This window comes from Pristiophorus japonicus, chromosome 9, assembly GCF_044704955.1.
Source record: "Pristiophorus japonicus isolate sPriJap1 chromosome 9, sPriJap1.hap1, whole genome shotgun sequence".
In the NCBI taxonomy this organism is placed as follows: domain Eukaryota; kingdom Metazoa; phylum Chordata; class Chondrichthyes; family Pristiophoridae; genus Pristiophorus; species Pristiophorus japonicus.
In genome coordinates, this window is record NC_091985.1 from 44733738 (window position 1) to 44757423 (window position 23686).

General features: G+C 50.2%; 1 protein-coding gene across 1 annotated transcript in view; it reads left to right on the plus strand.

Moving 5' to 3' along the window:
- LOC139272598 (ALK tyrosine kinase receptor-like) overlaps positions 1 to 23686 on the plus strand; it is a 1661561-nt gene that overhangs the window by 1089530 nt on the left and 548345 nt on the right. The window contains exon 7 of the mRNA XM_070888679.1: positions 18299 to 18448. Within this exon, the coding sequence (XP_070744780.1) occupies positions 18299 to 18448 (150 nt within the window). The remainder of the gene's footprint in view (positions 1 to 18298; positions 18449 to 23686) is intronic.

Below are 23686 nucleotides of genomic sequence, written 5' to 3' on the forward strand. Positions count from 1 at the left end.
CCAATCTCTCCCACCCACACATACCCCTCCACCTCTCCCCACACATGCCCCTCCACCTCTCCCCACACATACCCCTTCACCTCTCCCCACACATACCCCTCCACCTCTCCCCACACATACCCCTCCACCTCTCCCACCCACACATACCCCTCCACCTCTCCCCACACATACCCCTCCACCTCTCCCCACACATACCCCGCCCACCTCTCCCCACACATACCCCTCCACCTCTCCCCACACATACCCCCTCCACCTCTCCCCACACATAACTCTCCACCTTTCCCCACACATACCCCTCCACCTCTCCCCACACATACCTCTCCACCTCTCTCCACACATACCCCCTCCACCTCTCCCCACACATAACTCTCCACCTCTCCCCACACATACCCCTCCACCTCTCCCCACACATACCCCTCCACCTCTCCCACCCACACATACCCCTCCACCTCTCCCCACACATACCCCTCCATCTCTCCCACCCACACATACCCCTCCACCTCTCCCCACACATACCTGTCCACCTCTCCCACCCACACATACCCCTCCACCTCTCCCCATACATACCCCTCCACCTCTCCCACCCACATGTACCCCTCCACCTCTCCCCACACATACCCCACCCTCCATCTCTCCCACCCACACATACCCCTCCACCTCTCCCCACACATACCCCTCCACCTCTCCCACCCACACATAACCCTCCACCTCTCCCCACACATACCCCTCCACCTCTCCCACCCACACATACCCCTCCACCTCTCCCCACACATACCCCTCCACCTCTCCCCACACATACCCCTCCACCTCTCCCACCCACACATACCCCTCCACTTCTCCCCACACATACCCCTCCACCTCTCCCACCCACACAAAACCCTCCACCTCTCCCCACACATACCTCTCCACCTCTGCCACCCATACATACCCCTTCAAATCTCCCACCCACACATACCACTCCACCTCTCCCCACACATACCCCTCCACCTCTCCCCGCACATACCCCTCCACCTCTCCCCACATATACCCCTCCACCTCTCCCCACACATACCCCTCCACCTCTCCCCCACACATCCCCCTCCATCTCTCCCACCCACGCATACCCCTCCACCTCTCCCCACAATTACACCTCCACCTCTCCCGATAAATATCCCTCCACCTCTCCCACCCACACATACCCCTCCACCTCTCCCCACACATACCGCTCCACCTCTCCCCACACATACCCCTCCACCTCTCCCCACACATACCCCTCCACCTCTCCCACCCACACATACCCCCTCCACCTATCCCACCCACACATACCCCCTCCATCTCTCCCACCCACACATACCCCTCCACCTCTCCCCACACATGCCCCTCCACCTCTCCCCACACATACCCCTTCACCTCTCCCCACACATACCCCTCCACCTCTCCCCACACATACCCCTCCACCCTCCCACCCACACATATCTCTCCACCTCTCCCACCCACACATACCTCTCCACCTCTCGCCACACATACCCCTCCACCTCTCCCACCCACACATACCGCTCCACCTCTCCCCACACATTCCCCTCCAACTCTCCCCACACATACCCCTCCACCTCTCCCACCCACACATACCCCTCCACCTCTCCCCACACATACCCCTCCACCTCTCCCACCCACACATACCCCTCCACCTCTCCCCACACATACCCCTCCACCTCTCCCACCCACACATACCCCTCCACCACTCCCCACACATACCCCTCCACCTCTCCCACCCACACATACCGCTCCACCTCTCCCAACCACACATACCCCTCCACCTCCACCCACACATACCCCTCCACCGCTCCCACGCACACATACCCCTCCACCTCTCCAACCCACACATACCCCTCCACCTCTCCCCACACATACCGCTCCACCTCTCGCCACACATACCCCTTCACCTCGCCCCACACATACCCCTCCACCTCTCCCACCCACACATACCCCCTCCACCTCTCCCACACACATACCCCCTCCATCTCTCCCACCCACATATACCCCTCCACCTCTCCCCACACATGCCCCTCCACCTCTCCCCACACATACCCCTCCACCTCTCCCTACACATACCCGTCCACCTCTCCCCACACATATCCCTCCACTTCTCCCACCCACACATACCCCTCTACCTCTCCCCACACATACCCCTCCACCTCTCACCACACATACACTTCCACCTCTCCCCACACATACCCCTCCACCTCTCCCACCCACACGTACCCCTCCACCTCTCCCCACACATAGCCCTCCACCTCTCCCATCCACACATACCCCTCCACCTCTCCCCACACATACCCCTCCACCTCACCCACCCACACATACCCCTCCACCTCTCCCCATACATACCCCTCCACCTCTCCCCACACATACCCCTCCACCTCTCCCCACACATACCCCTCCAACTCACCCCACACATATCCCCTCCACCTCTCCCCAACACATACCCCTCCACCTCTCCCACCCTCACATACCCCTCCACCTCTCCCCACACATACCCCCTCCACCTCTCCCACCCACACCTACCCCCTCCACCTCTCCCCACACATACGCCTCCACCTCTCCCACCCACACATACCCCTGCACCTCTCCCCACACATAACACTCCACCTCTCCCCACACATACCCCTCCACCTCTCCCCACACATACCCCTCCACCTCTCCCACCCACACATACCCCTCCACCTCTCCCCACACATACCCCTCCACGTGTCCCCACACATACCCCTCCACCTCTCCCCAAACATACCCCTCCACCTCTGCCCACACATACCCCTCCACCTCTCCCCACACGTACCCCTCCACCTCTCCCACACATACCCCCTCCACCTCTCCCCACACATAACTCTCCACCTTTCCCCACACATACCCCTCCACCTCTCCCCACACATACCTCTCCACCTCTCTCCACACATGCCCCTCCACCTCTCCCCACACATACCCCCTCCACCTCTCCCCACACATACGCCTCCACCTCTCCCCACACATACCCCTCCACCTCTCCCACCCACACATACCCCCTCCACCTCTCCCACCCACACATACCCCCTCCATCTGTCCCACCCATATATACCCCTCCACCTCTCCCCACACATGCCCCTCCACCTCTCCCCACACATACCCCTCCACCTCTCCCCACACATACCCGTCCACCTCTCCCCACACATATCCCTCCACTTCTCCCACCCACACTTACCCCTCCACCTCTCCCCACACATACCCCTCCACCTCTCCCCACACATACCCCTCCACCTCTCCCACCCACACATACCCCCTCCACCTCTCCCACCCACACATACCCCCTCCATCTGTCCCACCCATATATACCCCTCCACCTCTCCCCACACATGCCCCTCCACCTCTCCCCACACATACCCCTCCACCTCTCCCCACACATACCCGTCCACCTCTCCCCACACATATCCCTCCACTTCTCCCACCCACACTTACCCCTCCACCTCTCCCCACACATAACACTCCACCTCTCCCCACACATACCCCTCCACCTCTCCCCACACATACCCCCTCCACCTCTCCCCACACATAACTCTCCACCTTTCCCCACACATACCCCTCCACCTCTCCCCACACATACCTCTCCACCTCTCTCCACACATACCCCTCCACCTCTCCCCACACATAACTCTCCACCTCTCCCCACACATACCCCTCCACCTCTCCCCACACATACCCCTCCACCTCTCCCACCCACACATACCCCTCCACCTCTCCCCACACATACCCCTCCATCTCTCTAACCCACACATACCCCTCCACCTCTCCCCACACATACCTGTCCACCTCTCCCACCCACACATACCCCTCCACCTCTCCCCATACATACCCCTCCACCCATCCCACCCACATGTACCCCTCCACCTCTCCCCACACATACCCCTCCACCTCTCCCACCCACACATACCCCTCCACCTCTCCACACACATACCCCTCCATCTCTCCCACCCACACATACCCCTCCACCTCTCCCCACACATACCCCTCCACCTCTCCCACCCACACATAACCCTCCACCTCTCCCCACACATACCCCTCCACCTCTCCCACCCACACATACCCCTCCACCTCTCCCCACACATACCCCTCCACCTCTCCCCACACATACCCCTCCACCTCTCCCACCCACACATACCCCTCCACCTCTCCCCACACATACCCCTCCACCTCTCCCACCCACACAAAACCCTCCACCTCTCCCCACACATACCCCTCCACCTCTCCCACCCACACATACCCCTTCAAATCTCCCACCCACACATACCACTCCACCTCTCCCCACACATACCCCTCCACCTCTCCCCGCACATACCCCTCCACCTCTCCCCACATATACCCCTCCACCTCTCCCCACACATACCCCTCCACCTCTCCCCACACATCCCCCTCCATCTCTCCCACCCACACATACCCCTCCACCTCTCCCCACAATTACACCTCCACCTCTCCCGATAAATATCCCTCCACCTCTCCCACCCACATGTACCCCTCCACCTCCCCCCACACATACACCTCCACCTCTCCCACCCACACATACCCCTCCACCTCTCCCCACACATACCCCTCCACCTCTCCCCACACATACCCCTCCACCTCTCCCCACACATACCCCTCCATCTCTCCCACCCACACATACCCCCTCCACCTATCCCACCCACACATACCCCCTCCATCTCTCCCACCCACACATACCCCTCCACCTCTCCCCACACATGCCCCTCCACCTCTCCCCACACATACCCCTTCACCTCTCCCCACACATACCCCTCCACCTCTCCCCACACATACCCCTCCACCTCTCCCACCTACACATACCCCTCCACCTCTCCCCACACATACCCCTCCACCTCTCCCCACACATACCCCTCCACCTCTCCCACCCACACATATCTCTCCACCTCTCCCACCCACACATACCTCTCCACCTCTCGCCACACATACCCCTCCACCTCTCCCACCCACACATACCGCTCCACCTCTCCCCACACATTCCCCTCCAACTCTCCCCACACATACCCCTCCACCTCTCCCACCCACACATACCCCTCCACCTCTCCCCACACATACCCCTCCACCTCTCCCACCCACACATACCCCTCCACCTTTCCCCACACATACCCCTCCACCTCTCCCACCCACACATACCCCTCCACCTCTCCCCACACATACCCCTCCACCTCTCCCACCCACACATACCGCTCCACCTCTCCCAACCACACATACCCCTCTACCTCCACCCACACATACCCCTCCACCGCTCCCACGCACACATACCCCTCCACCTCTCCAACCCACACATACCCCTCCACCTCTCCCCACACATACCGCTCCACCTCTCGCCACACATACCCCTTCACCTCGCCCCACACATACCCCTCTACCTCTCCCACCCACACATACCCCCTCCACCTCTCCCACACACATACCCCCTCCATCTCTCCCACCCACATATACCCCTCCACCTCTCCCCACACATGCCCCTCCACCTCTCCCCACACATACCCCTCCACCTCTCCCTACACATACCCGTCCACCTCTCCCCACACATATCCCTCCACTTCTCCCACCCACACATACCCCTCTACCTCTCCCCACACATACCCCTCCACCTCTCACCACACATACACTTCCACCTCTCCCCACACATACCCCTCCACCTCTCCCACCCACACGTACCCCTCCACCTCTCCCCACACATAGCCCTCCACCTCTCCCATCCACACATACCCCTCCACCTCTCACTACACATACCCGTCCACCTCTCCCCACACATATCCCTCCACTTCTCCCACCCACACATACCCCTCTACCTCTCCCCACACATACCCCTCCACCTCTCACCACACATACACTTCCACCTCTCCCCACACATACCCCTCCACCTCTCCCACCCACACGTACCCCTCCACCTCTCCCCACACATACCCCTCCACCTCACCCACCCACACATACCCCTCCACCTCTCCCCATACATACCCCTCCACCTCTCCCCACACATACCCCTCCACCTCTCCCCACACATACCCCTCCAACTCTCCCCACACATATCCCCTCCACCTCTCCCCACACATACCCCTCCACCTCTCCCACCCTCACATACCCCTCCACCTCTCCCCACACATACCCCCTCCACCTCTCCCACCCACACCTACCCCCTCCACCTCTCCCCACACATACGCCTCCACCTCTCCCACCCACACATACCCCTGCACCTCTCCCCACACATAACACTCCACCTCTCCCCACACATACCCCTCCACCTGTCCCCACACATACCCCTCCACCTCTCCCCACACATACCCCCTCCACCTCTCCCCACACATAACTCTCCACCTTTCCCCACACATACCCCTCCACCTCTCCCCACACATACCTCTCCACCTCTCTCCACACATACCCCTCCACCTCTCCCCACACATACCCCTCCACCTCTCCCACCCTCAGATACCCCTCCACCTCTCCCCACACATTCCCCTCCAACTCTCCCCACACATACCCCCTCCACCTCTCCCCACACATACCCCTCCACCTCTCCCACCCTCAGATACCCCTCCACCTCTCCCCACACATACCCCCTCCACCTCTCCCACCCACACCTACCCCCTCCACCTCTCCCCACACATACGCCTCCACCTCTCCCACCCACACATACCCCTGCACCTCTCCCCACACATAACCCTCCACCTCTCCCCACACATACCCCTCCACCTCTCCCCACACATACCCCTCCACCTCTCCCACCCACACATACCCCTCCACCTCTCCCACCCACACATACCCCCTCCATCTCTCCCACCCACACATACCCCTCCACCTCTCCCCACACATGCCCCTCCACCTCTCCCCACACATAACTCTCCACCTTTCCCCACATATACCCCTCCACCTCTCCCCACACATACCTATCCACCTCTCTCCACACATACCCCTCCACCTCTCCCCACACATACCCCCTCCACCTCTCCCCACACATAACTCTCCACCTCTCCCCGCACACGCCTCCACCTCTCCCCACACATGCCCCTCCATCTCTCCCACCCACACATACCCCTCCACCTCTCCCCACACATACACCTCCACCTCTCCCCACACATACCCCTCCACCTCTCCCACCCACACATACCCCTCCACCTCTCCCCACACATACCCCTCCACCTCTCCCACCCACACATACCCCTCCACCTCTCCCCACACATAACCCTCCACCTCTCCCCACACATACCCCTCCACCTCTCCCCACACATACCCCTCCACCTCTCCCACCCACACATACCCCTCCACCTCTCCCCACACATACCCCTCCACCTCTCCCCACACATACCCCTCCACCTCTCCCCACACATACCCCTCCACTTCTCCCCACACATTCCCCTCCACCTCTCCCCACACATACCCCCTCCACCTCTCCCCACACATAACTCTCCACCTCTCCCCACTCATACCCCTCCACCTCTCCCCACACATAACTCTCCACCTCTCCCCACTCATACCCCTCCACCTCTCCCCACACAAACCCCTCCACCTCTCCCCACACATACACCTCCACCTCTCCCCACACATACCCCCTCCATCTCTCCCACCCACACATACCCCTCCACCTCTCCCACCCAGACGTACCCCTCCACCTCTCCACAGCCACACCGGCTCGTTGACATACATTCAGATTTACCATTCCCACATATCTCTATTGTTTATAATGTAGCTGTACACCTTCATAATGAAAAGCCTTAATCCAGGATAATCCCCAAGATGATCCTCATCAGAAGGAGAGCAGCGGAAATTGAATAAACTGTAAAAATTGAATCTGTTTCCCAAAGTAAATTCATTTATGAATGTTATTATTGCCTTAAGTTACATTAATTGAAGCCGATATATTTGATCAGCCTCATCAAACATTCTCAATAATTCCATATTCCTGTAATTTTAGTGATCTTGCTTATTTAATTCAGCAATTAAAACATTTTGAGAGCACTCATGCAGAAATCAATTTCTGTTCATAGCTCAGGAATGAAAATTCAAAATACTATTATTGTGCACTAATTCCTAATGGAATGGAATATGCACCTTGAAAAAGCTTTATCTTATTGATGGTTCTCATTTTGTCTGACTTTCTATTGCCACTTACTGTGTTACCTTTTCATTGGTTTCAGTTTGTCATGTCTCTGATAATGAGAAGTGTATTGCTTCTTGTTCAACTTACAGAAATACATTTTCTGTATAGAGACAGACATTGCCGGTATCTCTAAAAGGATATGAGGTTGCACTTACTAGTTTTCCTGGTGTACTAGTCAACCTTTATCGTTCAACTAACACTATCAACACCAATTAAACTGATCATTTATCTCATTGCTGTTTGTGAGACCAAGCTGAGAACAGATTTGCGACCACATTTCGGTACATAACTACAACGATTACATTTGAAAAGTAATTCATTGGCTGTAGGATGTGCTTTTTGTATTATTTCTTGGGATATGGGCATCGTTAGCTGGGCCAATGTTATTGCTCATCGCTAGTTGTCCTTGAGATGGTGGTGGTGAGCCATCTTATTGAACCGCTGTTGGCCATTTGGTGAAGGTATTCCCACAGCAGGGAGTTCTCGGATCTTGACCCAGCGACGATGAAGGAACGGCAATATATGTCCAAGTCGGGATGGTGTGTGACTTGGAGCGCAATTTGGAGGTGGTGGTGTTCCCATCCATCCTGCTGCCCTTGTTCTTCTAGGTGGTGGCGATCATGAGTCTGGAAGATGCTGTCAAAGAAACATGGTGAGTTGATGCCGTGCATCCTGTAGATCGCATACAATGCAGCTACAGAGCATTAATGAAGAGAGTGGATGTATATAGTGGTGGATGGGCTGCCGATCAATCGAACTGCTTTGTCCTGGATGGTGTCGAGCTTCTTGAGTGTTGTTGGAGCTGCACTCATCCAGGCAAGTGGAGTATTCCATCACACTCCTGACTTGTGTCTTGTAGGTGGTGGAGAAGCTTATAGGAGTCAGGAGGTGATGCTGCAGAATTCCCAGCCTCTTGAACTGCTCTATTGGTCATGGCATTTATGTGGCTGGTCCAGTTGAGTTTCTGGTCAATGGCCGCCTACAGGATATTAATGGTGGTGGATTCGGTTATGGTAATGCTATTGGGAGCTGGTTCAACTCTCTCTTGTTGGAGATGGTGTTGCACATGTGTGGTGCAAATGTTAGTTGCCACTTATCAGCTCAAGCCTAGATGTTGTCCAGGTTTTGCTGCATGCGGGGTATGGCCTGCTCCATTATCTGGTGAATTGCGAACAGCCCCACTTCTGACCTTATGATGGAGGGAAGGTCATTGATGAAGCAGCTGAAGATGGTTGGGTCTAGGACACTGCCCTGAGGAACTCCTGCAGCGATGTTCTGGGGCTGAGATGATTGACCTCCAGCAACCACAACCATCCTCCTTTGTGTTAGGCATGACCCCAGCCATTGCAGAGTTTTCCCCCTGATACCCATTGACTTCAGTTTTACTCGGGCTCTTTGATGTCACACTCGGTCAAATGCTGCCTTGATGTCAAGGGCAGTCACTCTCACCTCATTGAGGGTGTGAAAGGCACTATACAAATGCTTGGTCTTTCTATTTGGTTTGATCTTTTACGAATATACAGTACACAGTCTACCGTTGTCTACAAGTTAACTTCAATCCATCACTTGATGTCAGACTTTAACTTTAGACTCTCCCATATAGTCTGCTTCCTGTTCTCTGGTTATGAGCGGAGCATGTCTCTCCCAATCTTCGCCATGCCTATATAACCTGCATTTCTTCTGTCTACATTCATGGGTGCATTTTGGCTGCTGCTCTAGACTCAAGCCAAAACTTCTAGCTCCCTTTTCCTCTTGTATCCCTTCCTCCTGTTTCCTCCCTTTTTTGTCACCCAGATATGACACCTTTTCTTTTCCCCTCTTTGATCCCCCAAGTCCCACAGTTTCTCCCTGAGATATCCTCCCTCCTTTCTTCCCTCCGCCTCAGCACCAAATAAATTCTCATCCTCAGAAATATCAATCTCCAAATTAACTCTCCTTGCCATCTGACCTCTGAGTTCACTGCCATCCCTTAACCTTTCCCGTCATAGAAACTCTGCTATCCGTACTCACAATCTCAACCTTCCCATCTCACGTTGCCTCTCTCTTCCCATGGTCTCAATCACAGTCAAGGCCATCTCCGACCACTTTCCTGTTTCCCTATCACCCGCATTACACTTCTCCCTTCCAATCCCACTTCATTTTGTGTCCCCTGACCCTGGAACAACCTCTGCCCCAAGTCACTTTTAATTGCACTTTCAGGCTGCCAGTTGTCGAGCCTTTGTGCCTCCAATCAACATGATACTTTAGCAGCTGTTAACCTGCTCAAGCACTCCATCTCCTTCCATCCACTGAGAGCTGAATCATCTACCATTGGCCTGGACTTCGCAGTCAACTGCGAACAAATGGTTCTTATACTTACACTTGCCCACAGACTTTCTACGGGCTTTTGCCCTGGAACTTGCAGTAGTTAGAAATAGAAAACAGCTCGGCGCCCTCTACAGGGGATCTGGGACCTGTGTGAATAGGGGATGCAACTATGTATCTCCTCAACCAATCAGATTGAAGATTTCTTAATGAGGCGCACAGTCGAAACATGGAAGTGTAAGTTGGAATATTTAGTTCAATGGCAAATCATGTACAGAAAGCAAAATAAAGAGTGGGAAAGAAAGATGGAATTATGAGAGAGGGATAAAAGAGGCAGAAGGAAAAAGTTTAAAAAGTGTATTAACATATTTTATTTTTTTAATTCTCCAACAATAATTAAAATCTGAGGGATTGTCAGAGCTTGTAAATGTTGATTTTCAGTGCCAGAGTGGTTGTTTTGCAGTCATTAACAATATTCCATGAAAAGGTTACTTATACTGGAATGGATAAGCCCTATCTTTTTCTGGCGCGTTTAGAAGGAATATAATCATGTAAGTACAGCAACTTCATGCTGTTCCACGTATTTCAATGCCGAGACGCTCGGCAAGATATAGCGCAGCTTCTAGAGAAGCAGGGCAACTCGGACCACAGCTTCCTGATTTCCGTGTACAACTGCACATCTGTGCTCGCCAGACGTTGCTGTCCGATTTACTACAGGAACAATAACACTTGCATTTATATAGCGCCTTTAATGTAGTAAAACGTCCCAAGGCGCATCGCAGGAGCGTTAGCAAACAAAATTTGTCACTGAGCCACATAAGGCAATATTAGGGCAGATGACCAGAAACTTGGTCAAAGAATTGAGTTTTAAGGAATGTCTTGAAGGAGGAAAGAGAGCTCGTGCGATGGAGAGGTTTAGGGAGGGAATTCCAGAGCTTAGGGCCTAGGCAGCTGAAGGCACGGTCGCCAGTGGTGGAGTGACTAAATTCGGGGATGCACAAGAGACCAGAATTGGAGGAGCGCAGCTATCTCAGAGGGCTGTAGGGCTGGAGGTGGTTACAGAGTTAGGGAGGGACGATGCCATGGAGGGATTTGAAAACAAAGATAAGAAATTTAAAATCGAGGGATTGCTCAACCGGGAGCCAGTGTCGGTCAGCGAGTGCAGGGGTACTGGGTGAAAGGAATACACGCAGCAGAGTTTTGGATGAACTAAAATTTATGGAGGGTGGTAGGTGGGAGGCCGGCCAGGAGAGCGTTGGAATAGTTAAGTCTAGAGATAACAAAGGCATGGATGAGGGTTTCAGCAGCAGATGAGCTGAGACAGGGGCGGAGTTGGGCGATGTTATGGAGGGGGAAGTAGGCTGTTGGAGGCTCATCTTGGGGTCAAATACGACACCAAGGTCATGGACAGTCTGGTTCAGCCTCAGACAGTTGCCAGGGAGAGGGATGGAGACAGTGGCTTGGGGACGGAGTTTGTGGCAGGCACCTAAAACAATGGCTTCGGTCTTACCAAGATTCAGCTGGTGGAAATTTCCCCTTATCCAGTACTGAATGTTGGAAAGCAGGCTGACAATTTAGAGACACACTTTGATAACGGTGCGCTCTGACAACCTCACCGATATTGTTACCACAAACTTGGGCCAGTAAATGTTTCTATTCCTTTTTCTTTGTTTTTCTTGTGCTGGCAGGAAACTCTTTGAGGATGCCTGTAAGTGAGCAAATCAACAAGCTGGCATTGTTGCCGTTGCATATTTTTGAAAGCAGTAGACCCGTCCGCTGTGTAAGGAAATTAATTTAAAGAGGAAGTATGCTCCATGGAATTAAAATATAATCATAAATTGTACAGAGAGAAATCCACGAATACATACTGGAATGTTTCAGTCCCCGCTTAACACTTTATGCTGTTTGGAGACACCCTGTATAAAAATTCCCGCAATGTGTTCGTAATCCGGGGTTCCTAGTCACAATGTTACGAGATTAGAAGAATTCAAAGAAAGACAGAATGCGTCCCAAAATGCTTCACAGCCAATGAGGTGCAGTCCACCGGGAGTTAAAATTGGTTGTTATGTCATCATGTAAATTGATTACAGGCCATGCCGTTCATACCGGACATGTTGCTGTTAACGGGATACGGCCGCTGTGAACCAAACAGTAAAACCAAAACGGAAAGTAACCAACATATTTTTATAAAACAGGCAATCTCCATTTAGCAACTGCCTCTCCTACTTGTTAGAAATTACATCGAGAATCTCATCATTTGGGTAACTGCACTTTAACGCAGTGTGAACAGCTGATTGAAACAGGTTGAAGACCTGATTTTGCCTGAACTAAATAAGAGCCTTTTAAATTAAGAGCAATTAAGAGGAGTGAACAGCTGATTAGTGCTGCTTGAAGACTTGACTTTGGCTGAAATCAGAGCCTTTTAAATGGCTCATTACAGGGTCAGTACCTATTGAACTGTCCAAAATAGTTGGCCCGCTTAATACATTATATGCGGCACCTTTGTACTTGATTCATATGGTAACAGTTAGCACCACTTGCCTGATATAGGCAGCTGCCTGTACTAATTGTGGATGGTTTAAGTGGTCGGGACTGTTTTTTTAAGATACAGTCACTGTTTGTAGAGAAGCGTAGCAGCCAATTTGCATGCAGCAAGGTCCCCATAAACATCAATGAGTAAAGTGAGCTGATAATGTTGGTTGAGGGATAAATATTAGCCAGTAAACCAGGATAATTCCCATGTTCTTCTTTCAATAATGCATCACTTTCTTTTGCGTCCACCTGAGAGGACAGGCAAGGTCTCGGTTTAACGTCTCATCCAAAAGACGGCAGCTCCGACAGTGCAGCACTCCCTCAGCATTGCACTGAAGTGTCAGCCTGGATTATGTGCTCAAATCTTTGGAGTGAAGCTGAAAGCCACAAACTTCTGTCTCTCTAGTGAGAGTGCTACCATTGACCAAGGGTGTTACTAATTCAGCATGAAGTGTGAAGTCAACCTGCCTTTAATGAGCAGTTTAAAAGCTCACGCAAGGTTAGAAAGAGTCAGTGTGCATATGTTTTTTTTTGTAACATCTAGGATTATATGACAATATGAAGGAGTGCACTTTGCCTATCAAGTGATGACTTCTGCTTTATATGAGTACCCTAATAATAAATTAAAACAGCAACGGTTAAATGCAAAGATTACAGTCCGAGCCGTTTAATCAAAGCCTGAGAGACATTTATTGCTGGACAAATAAGTGGTTATTACACTTAGTGCTATTTTTTGGGAGGTTACAAAAAAACATTTATTTTTGAAGTGGATCTGGTAGTTTAAAACATGGATTAAAACATTTATCATCATTACTGATTGCTGTGGACATGGTCTATTGCAACAGTAGTAATGCCTGCAGGCTTACTTATGCCACACAAATGTGAATGATGTGCTTTATGTCACACAAGAGGAATAGTTAACCGTGCAATGCTATTTTCCTCACTGCCCAGGATTCTACACCAAAGGCATTCTTCCTTCACCCACCCGACACAGCTCAAAGCCCGTATTACATTATCATCATCCCAGCCCTGTTTATGGAAGGTGTCATCTTGTATCAACCCTGCACATAGCTTGCTTGTTGACCAGCATTCGTAGTTTAACACATTAATAGGCTATTATATGAGTAGATTGCCAGGTTTTGTAATGTGCGAGTGCAGGCAGCTTTATTCGAAAAGCAGCTGCTAAAAGCTTCACTCCAGTCAATGCGACAGAGTGTAGCAGTAAACCTGGGTGGCAGGATTAGGTGACAATTATTTTGGCCACTTACCTTTTTAAAAAATGTTTTGCTAAAGCCACTAACTTACACTGGGATATGTTCCCTTCTCCATTAACTGAGATAGTGAGCATTTGTAGGCTGTCAGAGGCATCACAGGCATGTCTGATCCTCTTCTCACATAGCGTCCACATATATGGGCCTCAAGTTCAGCCGCGTAGTGGCATTTGTCAACATTAACTGGCCGACTAAGCCACCAATATGGCGGCGAGGAAGCATGCACACTTGTCCGGCTGGAACAGCACTGCCCACCTTTCCTTTATCCATGCCTGAAGCAGGCATTAGTCCTTTGCATATGAAAATAAGAGGCCTAACAACTATTTGAGACCTCCACTTTTAGGTTGGTTTAACCTGAGGCAACCAATGCCATTGCGGGCTGTTCGTGACCCCATATTTAATCCTGCCCCCCCCGATCATCGCCATTCTGAACCCCGCCCCCACCCCATTGTCGCTGTTCCAGACCCCCATGCCTATCGCCTCCGCTCCCTCGGGCCTCATCTTTCAGGTACAGGGGACCTACCCTACGCTCCCCTGTCTGCCCAGAAATGGGTGCGGACGGGTTTCTGGGCCGTGAACTTTCGAGCAGGGGCTGCTGCATAATGATCAGGGGCGGACAATTGGTTGATTTATCTGTCCTCCCGAGACTAGGGGAAAGGTGGCCAATTGCAGCCCCTTATTTCTCCTCTGCTTGAGAAAAGATTGGGAATCAAACTGGAGATCTTTCAGGCCTAGATTGGCACCCCATTTACTGATCTTTAGCTGGATACATCTGGTGGTATTAGAAAGGATTAACTATCTACTGGCATTCGCTGCATGTGTGCTCTGCAACAGACCATCAGCAGGCCGGGGCCATTGGAGGGAGCAGCGTGCGATGGCCCGACCCGGAAATCGGCGCGGTCCCGGCCTACAAGACCATCAGCAGGTCGGGACCATTGGAGGGAGCAGTGTGCCGCGGCATACCACTGCAGGGAGCAGTGCATGCTGCTGCAGGAGGGCGACGGCTATGAAACCAGGCCCAGGAGAGGCGTGAGTTCGGCGCCCAGAAGAGGCGAGGGCCCAGGGGCAGCACGGGCCAGCCCACACTGCGATATGAGTGTGCGCTCGGTCCGTGCAGCAGAGCTGGTCACCAGTCGTCTGGAGTAATCCTTGCCACTGGACCGAGACCTTGCTCTGTCAAGCCCGTGTGGTGGCTGGTGTGCAACGGCCATCATGTGTTTAAAAAATCCACACATTGGCATTTCCACCCTTCAAGATGTAGTTTGGGATCTGGAATATTAGGTTCTTCATTGAAACACCTGTGAGCTCATCCCTTTTTGGCATGGAAGCAAGTCATCCTCACTTCGAGGGACTGCCTATGATGATGGCTCTGTATTTTAATGTTTCAGTTAGAAATTAATTTTTTTACGTTTAAATTATGCTGACATGAGATGTTAAACCAAGGCCCATCTGCGATCTCAGGTGGACATAACAAATCCCATGGCACTACTCGAAGAAGGGCATGAGAGTTCTCCCGGTGTTCTGGCCTACATTTATCCCTCAACCAACACCAGCAAAACTGATTATTGGATCATTTACTCAGTGCTGTTTATGCAACCTTGTTGTGCACAAATTGCCTGCTGCATTCGCCTACATTACAACAGTAATTGCATTTGAAAAGTACTTCAGTAGCTGTGAATGTGCTGGATGTTCTGATAATGTGAAAGGTACTATATAAATGCAAGCTCTTCTTTAGTGTTTTGCTGTTTTTAATCAGTTACCATTTCAGTTGATGTCATCACGTGTTAGAATGATCTTCATCAAGAATGGCAACAGTGCCAGGATATACCATAAGATGTAAGGATAGATTGGTATTTTGGAGGTTTTTTTTATTTACCACTTAATATTTAAGATACCTCAGTGAAGTCACCCCTTCTCTAGCTTCTTTGTAGACTGGTAAAGTTTGAGTTTATCTCAACATTCCTAATAGTCTATACTCTTTACACTTGGGATCAGCCTTGTTCTTCTCTGTACCCTTTCCCATGCTGGTATATCCTTTTTGTGCGATGGTCACCAGAACTGAACACTCCTTTCCTCAAGAGATTAAACGGTTTGGATATAGTCTTTGACAGAATGGGTTGTAGAGATAAAATGAAAGACTGCAAATCAGTGCTGGGACCCCAACTATTTACAATCTATATTAACAACTTGGAAGAAGGGACTGAGTATAACGTAGCCAAGTTTGCTGACGATACAAAGATAGGAGGAAAAGCAATGTGTAAGGAGGAGACAAAAAACATGCCAAAGGACATAGACAGGCTCAGTAAGTGGGCAAAAATTTGGCAGATGGAGTTCAGTGTAATCAAATGTGAGGTCATCCACTTTGGACCTAAACAGGAGCGAACAGGGTACTTTCTAAATGGTGAAAAGCTAAAAATGGTACAGGTCCACTGTCACTTGGGAGTCCAGGTACATAGGTCATTGAAATGTTATGAACAGGTACAAAAAATAATCAAAAAGGCTAATGGAATGCTGGCCTTTATATCTAGAGGAGTAGAATACTAGGGGGTAGAAGGTATCCTACAGCTATACAAAGCTCTGGTTAGACCCTGGTGTACTTTGAGCAGTTCTGGGCTCCACACCTTAGGAAGGATATATCGGCCTTGGAGGGAGTGCAGTGTAGGTTTACCAGAATGATACCCGGACTTCAAGGGTTAAATTATGAGGCGAGATTACACAAATTAGGATTGTATTCCCTAGAATTTAGACGGTTAAGGGGTGATTTGATCGAAGTTTTCAAGATATTAAAGGGAATAGATTGGGTAGAGAGAGAGAAACTATATCCGCTGGTTGGGGATTCGAGGACAAAGGGGCATAGTCTAAAAATTAGAGCAGACCTTTCAGCAGTGAAATTAGGAAACATTTCTACACACAACGGGGGAGAAATTCGGTGATTTAGCGACCGGGTTTTTGGTATTTCACCTTTTTTGGCAAAAAGCTGGTCAGCGGAAAATTCAGTGGCGTTTTGCGGCGGCGGTTTTGAAACAACGCTGGAGAGAGGAGCGCCGCCGTGTGAGACCCGAAATATCGCTTTCGCCAAAAATTTAGCTCTGTGCGCTTCCGTATTTTGTGCAAAAAATACCGACATAAAAAGCTGCGTTGCAGCCCTTGGAGCAGCAGTAAGTATGAAGACCGGCAAAAAAGGTAAGTTAAAGTTTTTATTTTTTAATTCTTTTGCAGCGACTCGCTAGGTAAGTGACTTGTAAATGCTTTGTGAATTTTTGTTTTTCCAATTTATTTTGAGGTGTTTTCCCCCCCTCCCCAGGCCCAACTCGCAGCGGTATCAGCCTCGGACTAAAGTTGGCAAGGATTGGGTTTGCGCGCGAATCCTCGCGCAATGCCGATTTTTACCGCTGCGCAAATTAAAGCTTGAATATATGGCCTGATAGCGACAGCGAAGCGATAACGGTAATTTTGTTGAAAAAATACCATTATTGCTGAGAACCGAGTTTCTAGCCCAGAGGGTGGTAGAAGTTTGAAACTTTCTTCCACAAACGGCAATTGATGCGAGATGAATTTTAAATTTTAAATCGGAGACCGATAGCTTTTTGTTAACTAAAGGTATTAAGGGATATATGGAGTTAGGTCGCAGATCAGCCTTGATCTCCTTGAATGGCGGAACAGGTTCGCCGGCTCAATGCCCTACTCCTGTTCCGATGTCTGATGTTCCCATGGCCTTTTCTCATTTCTTTACATTCTTGTATATCGCTCTTAAACCTCTTCTACATCCACCCAGCACCAATGAAATAACTGGCAAAAATTAAATTAAACTACTTAAAACTGATTGTAGCTCATTTCTAACTCAAATCTGTTATATAATGAAAATGAGCCGCTCATGCAGTACCTGTCGTCATTCACTTGTGTCTGTGGCTCTTGTAAGTTATGTGGTTCATGCCACTTGGTCATTGGTTTTGTATATACCCAAAAGTTGCTTCTTCCTCTTGCTGCAGTTGTTCTTGTTGTGCAACAGACGGAAAACATCATCCAGATTTTCTTCTTTTTCCAGATAACCTTCCTGCCGGCTCATACTGTTCCTTTGAAGAAGAGGATTGTGGATGGTCATCAGTTACATCAGAGCTGGATGAGCCAAGGTGGCAGGGGAAGGAAAGTCAGTCTGTCAGGGAGGAAGAGAGAAACAAGCTGTGTTATTCACAAGGTACCTCACACAAAATGTTGTTATTTTCTTCACCATTGAACCTGGTGATTTTTCACTGAGGGCTTTAGCACTGAGGAGTTTTTCACTGAGGGCCTTAACACTGAGGAGTTTTTCACTGAGGGCCTTAACACTGAGGAGGTTTTCACTGAGGGCCTTAGCACTGAGGAGGTTTTCACTGCGGGCCTTAGCACTGAGGAGGTTTTCATTGAGGGTCTTAGCACTGAGGAGTTTTTCACTGAGGTCCTTAGCACTGACAGGAGGTTTTCACTGAGGGCCTTAGCACTGAGGAGGTTTTCACTGAGGGCCTTAGCACTGAGGAGTTTTTCACTGAGGGCCTTAGCACTGAGGAGTTTTTCACTGAGGGCCTTAGCACTGAGGAGGTTTTCACTGAGGGCCTTAGCACTGAGGAGGTTTTCACTGAGGTCCTTAGCACTGACAGGAGGTTTTCACTGAGGGCCTTAGTACTGAGGAGTTTTTCACTGAGGGCCTTAGCACTGAGGAGGTTTTCACTGAGGGCCTTAGCACTGAGGAGTTTTTCACTGAGGGCCTTAGCACTGAGGAGGTTTTCACTGAGGGCATTAGCACTGAGGAGGTTTTCACTGAGGGCATTAGCACTGAGGAGTTTTTCATTGAGGGCCTTAGCACTGAGGAGATTTTCACTGAGGGCCTTAGCACTGAGGAGTTTTTCACTGAGGGCATTAGCACTGAGGAGTTTTTCACTGAGGGCCTTAGCACTGAGGAGGTTTTCACTGAGGGCCTTAGCACTGAGGAGGTTTTCCTGTGCCCTGCCTAAGTGGCCGCTTTCTGGTTCTGCCTTTAATAAGAATATAAGAAATAGGAGTAGGAGTAGACCATTTAGCCCCTCGAGCCTGCTCCTCCATTTAATAAGATCATGGCTGATCTGATCTTGGGCTCAGCTCCACTTCCCTGCCCGCTCCCCATAAACATTCATTCCCTTATCGCTCAAAAATCTGCCCATCTCCACCTTAAATATATTCAATGACTCTTGTGGAAAATAAAATGCCACTCTCTTAATGTTTGCACAGATATCAGTATGTCTTCTTAATAAGAAGAGTAAAGTTATTTTAGGTGATCCAATCTATTCAAATAAATACATCAGAAACCTGATTCCACATCTCGTGCTGTTGCACACCGGGAGTTAAAACAAAGTGCAGAGGCTGAAAATCTACATCTCTAAAGAAGCAAACTTGGCATAAGTCTTCCACTGGAGTTTCTGTGGGGGGCTGTTTGAGACAGAACTTCCGCCCAGCCCGAGCAGGGGAGGGGGCAGCATTGGAACTGTCCTGAGCCTGGATCCTGCTGAGCAGCCAGTTCTCCAGATCCACCAGTTGTATCAGTCCTTGGCTTGGCTCAGGTGGCTAAAAAGCCAAAGATAAATACAAAAATCTTATGTGTCTTTTCCCCCCTCCTCACTGGTGAGGGACTTTTCCATCCCTGTCAACTCGCTGTCAGAGTTCGGCCAGGCCCTCATTCCCCTCCTCCATACCCACCCCCCTTACCCCTCCTTTTCCCTTTTCTCTGCTTCCCCTTCACCAATCCCTCGCTCCCCTCTACCCTGCCCGATCCCTACGCTCGCCTCAAATATTTTAATGATGAAGAACGTAACGTTAATCCATGAGCAACGGTGAATTGCCTCATGTTGAGCGATTTTGGAGGTCGCCGCTCCTTTTACTGCCCTCTCCAGAGCATGCCCGTGCGTGCAGCTGTTGCCAGCCTGTAGGCCTGTAGACCTGGGAGAAAGCGGAGAGGATCTATAGATCTCTGAGAAATCTTCAATCTGCAGAGTGTGTGCAGCCCCACCAAACCCAGGCTCTGTGTGTGACAGGTTTGTATTCCTCACTGATCACTGCATTGAATAATTCTGACATTGTTTGTACTAGATGGTGAGATCATAAATGACCCATGTAGTGTGAGTTTTCATAACTTCAGGTATTTGGACCTCAAACTGCTCGAATGATTCCACCCAAATTACAGTCACTTAATCAGTTAATGATGACTTTTTTGATTAATTATTGTATTTGACAAATCAGCCGGCTAAATATTTGAGAGTGTCAGCAGTTGAATTAAACACTCTTTAACATCTGACAGACTAGTGTATTTATAGGCTTTGATTTATCTTCCATACCCTCTCTGTCAACCTAAAAAACACGAGAAATTAATCCGGAAACATTGCTCTTCCCTCTCATTAATCGCGATTTCCTAAGAACGCCGCACAGATAGTTTACACCCAACCTTCGGCCTCCTGATGATCGTACCGCCTGAAAGAGCGTGTTGCACAGGAGGTTCTGCGCTGATTTAAATCAGCACCAAATAACGTCGCTGCCTGCGCTCTTTTTACAGGCGGGAGTGAACCTCGGCCCACGGTGCCACCACCCGTGTTCAGGCTTCATCGAATTTCTAGGCCCAACTGTCCAGCCTTCGGCCCTCCATTCACCATGCCATTTCTGCAGCTACCGATCTACTCAAACACCTCACCTCCTCGTCTCCATTAAAATGATTACTTGCTCTCACCCTGGCTGTTCCCCCCGGTACTGCCCTCATCGCCACTCCCTTAAGTCCAAGAGATGCAGATTTGAACGGATTTGTCAGACAACCCGTTTAGCCAATCACCGCCAGATCTGACTGGACCACACAAAGAATTATCTCGTCTCATCTGCCAAAAGTGATCATTATTCTAGGATCGTCCTGGAATGCAAAGATAGCCCCCGGCTCGTTTTCTCTACTGCAAACCATCTTCTTAAACCCCTCTCCTCTGCCTCCTCTACCCTCATCTCACACAACTAATGCGAGGAGCTCATGGACATCTTTGTCACTAGGATTGAGACCATTCAATTTGCCGCCTGCCACATCGCTTCCTTCCCCTAGCCCACCAGGCCAAACTTTCTCTAACCCTGAACTCACATTTTTCCCTAGTTTCTCTCCTTTCTCCCCTCATGCCCTCTCCGAGCTCATCTTGTCCATGAGACCCACCTCCCTAGACCCTAATCCCATTTAACTGCTGGTCACCCAACTTCCCTTTACCCCACCCATGTTCCCCGACATTGTTAACTGTTCTCTCTCCTCAGGTACTTCCCCTTCAAATCTGCCGTCATCACCTCCCTCCTCACAAAACAACCTTCGACCCCTCCTTCCTTGCTAACTACCGCCCCATTTCCAACCTCCCTTTCCTCTCCAAAGTCCTAGAACATGGTTGTCGCCTTAGAAATCCATGCCCATTTTTCCAGGAACTCCATCTTTGAATCCCTCCAATCAGGTTAATGCCCCTACCACAGTACCAAAACAGCTCTTACCAAAGTCACAAATGACATCCTATGTGACTGTGACAAAGGTAAATTCCTCATCTTTCTCGACTTTCTCTGCAGCCTTTGACACTGTTGATCACTCCATCCTCCCCCAACACCTCTCCACCGTTGTCCAGCTGGGTGGGACTGCACTCACCTGGTTCCATTCTTATCTATCTAATCGTAGGCAGAGAATCACCTGCAACGGCTTCTCTTCCCACTCCCGCATCGTTACCTCTGGTGTCCCCCAAGGATCTATCCTTGGCCCCCTCCTATTTCTCATCTACATGTTGCCTCTTGGCGACATCATCAGAAAACACAGCATCTCTTTCCACATGTACATTAAAGACGCCCAGCTCTACCTCGCTACCACTTCTCTCGACCCCTCCACAGTCTCTAAATTGTCAGACAGCTTGTCCGACATCCAGTACATCCATATCTGCACCATCGCTAAAACTGTCTATTTCCACCTGTGTCTCTGCCTTAGCTCATCCGCTGCTGAAGCCCTCATCATACCTTTGTTACCTCTAGACTTGACTATTCCAACACACTGCTGGCCATCATCCACATTCTACACTTGGTAAACTTGAGGTTATCCAAAACTTGGCTGCCTATGTCCTATCTCCTCCAATCCCACAACCCTCCAAGATATCTGCGCTCCTCTGATTCTGGCCTCTTGAGCATCACCGATTTTAATCGCATAAATGTGAGATAGTCACTATGAGATCAATAAAGACTTTAGGAGGAATTTCTCTACACAGAGAGTGGTGAGCATGTGTAACTCATTGCCACATGGAGTGGTTGAAGCAGATTGCATTGATGTATTTAAGACGAGGCTTGATGTGTACATGAGGGAGTAGGGAATGGAGGGATAGGGAAGAAAGGTGGGAGGAGGTAACTAGCAATGGAGGAGGCTCGTGTGGAGTATGGGCACTGACATAGGCCAGTTGGTTAAATGGCCTGTTTCCGTGCTATAGATTTAATGGAGGTAATTCTGACTTTGTGCGATAGTGTAAAACGGGTGATAGAGAATCGTCAGCCTGTTGTCAATGGGGAAAAAACCCAGGAGAGATGTAAAACGGGCTGCTGATTCACTATCACCCATTTAACACAATCGCACAAAGTCAAAGTTACCCCCAATGCAATTCTTTGTAGGAGATGGGGCATTGTAGCACTCTGTAGCTCCGTGTATTGAATCACAGACATGCCGAACTGGATATATAAAACTGACATCCCTTTCCTCACTCTCACTCCTAACCTTTCACCATTAACATCTGCCTTCAGTTGTGAGAGGGCAGAAAAACGTATCCCAGAATAATCTAATTTCTAATATAGCGGCAGTCTGTGTTTAACTAATCGGCAACGGGTAGGCTGCTATCTGTTGACATGCTTGTGTTTTTTTGACACGATTGGATGAAAGATGATGTCAACATCAATCAGGACATAGAATCGATCCACTCTGAAGCTTTGTAAAACCAGCACTACCGGGTCATCGTGACCTTGTGCTCATCACAATCATTTGTCAGTGTTACAGGCAGCATCGTCTTATTTCAAGGAACAGAAAATCAATCATATTGATATTGCTCTGGTGCGTAACCTACTTGTGATTAGAGTCAATTGAAGCAGTTTATTGATGAACAATTCTGTTGGTAAAATTGGAACTCTTTTGTATCGTACATTAAGTACACCCTTTCACAGCTGTCTGTGTAGGTGCACAGCAAGTTACATCACTGTTTTTGGGTCTATCTTGTAATCAGTTTTTGGTGGTGGATGCTCATTGATTGTCTGTGATAGTATGACCACCACCTCCCCTGGACACTGCTAAACCTCACTGGGGTGTTCCAGTGTCCTGGGCTAATTGGCAGAACCTGTTTCTCAATGATCTCTTCCCCCACTTCCCTAATGTTAGAAATACACTCCTGATCCATACCTGTTC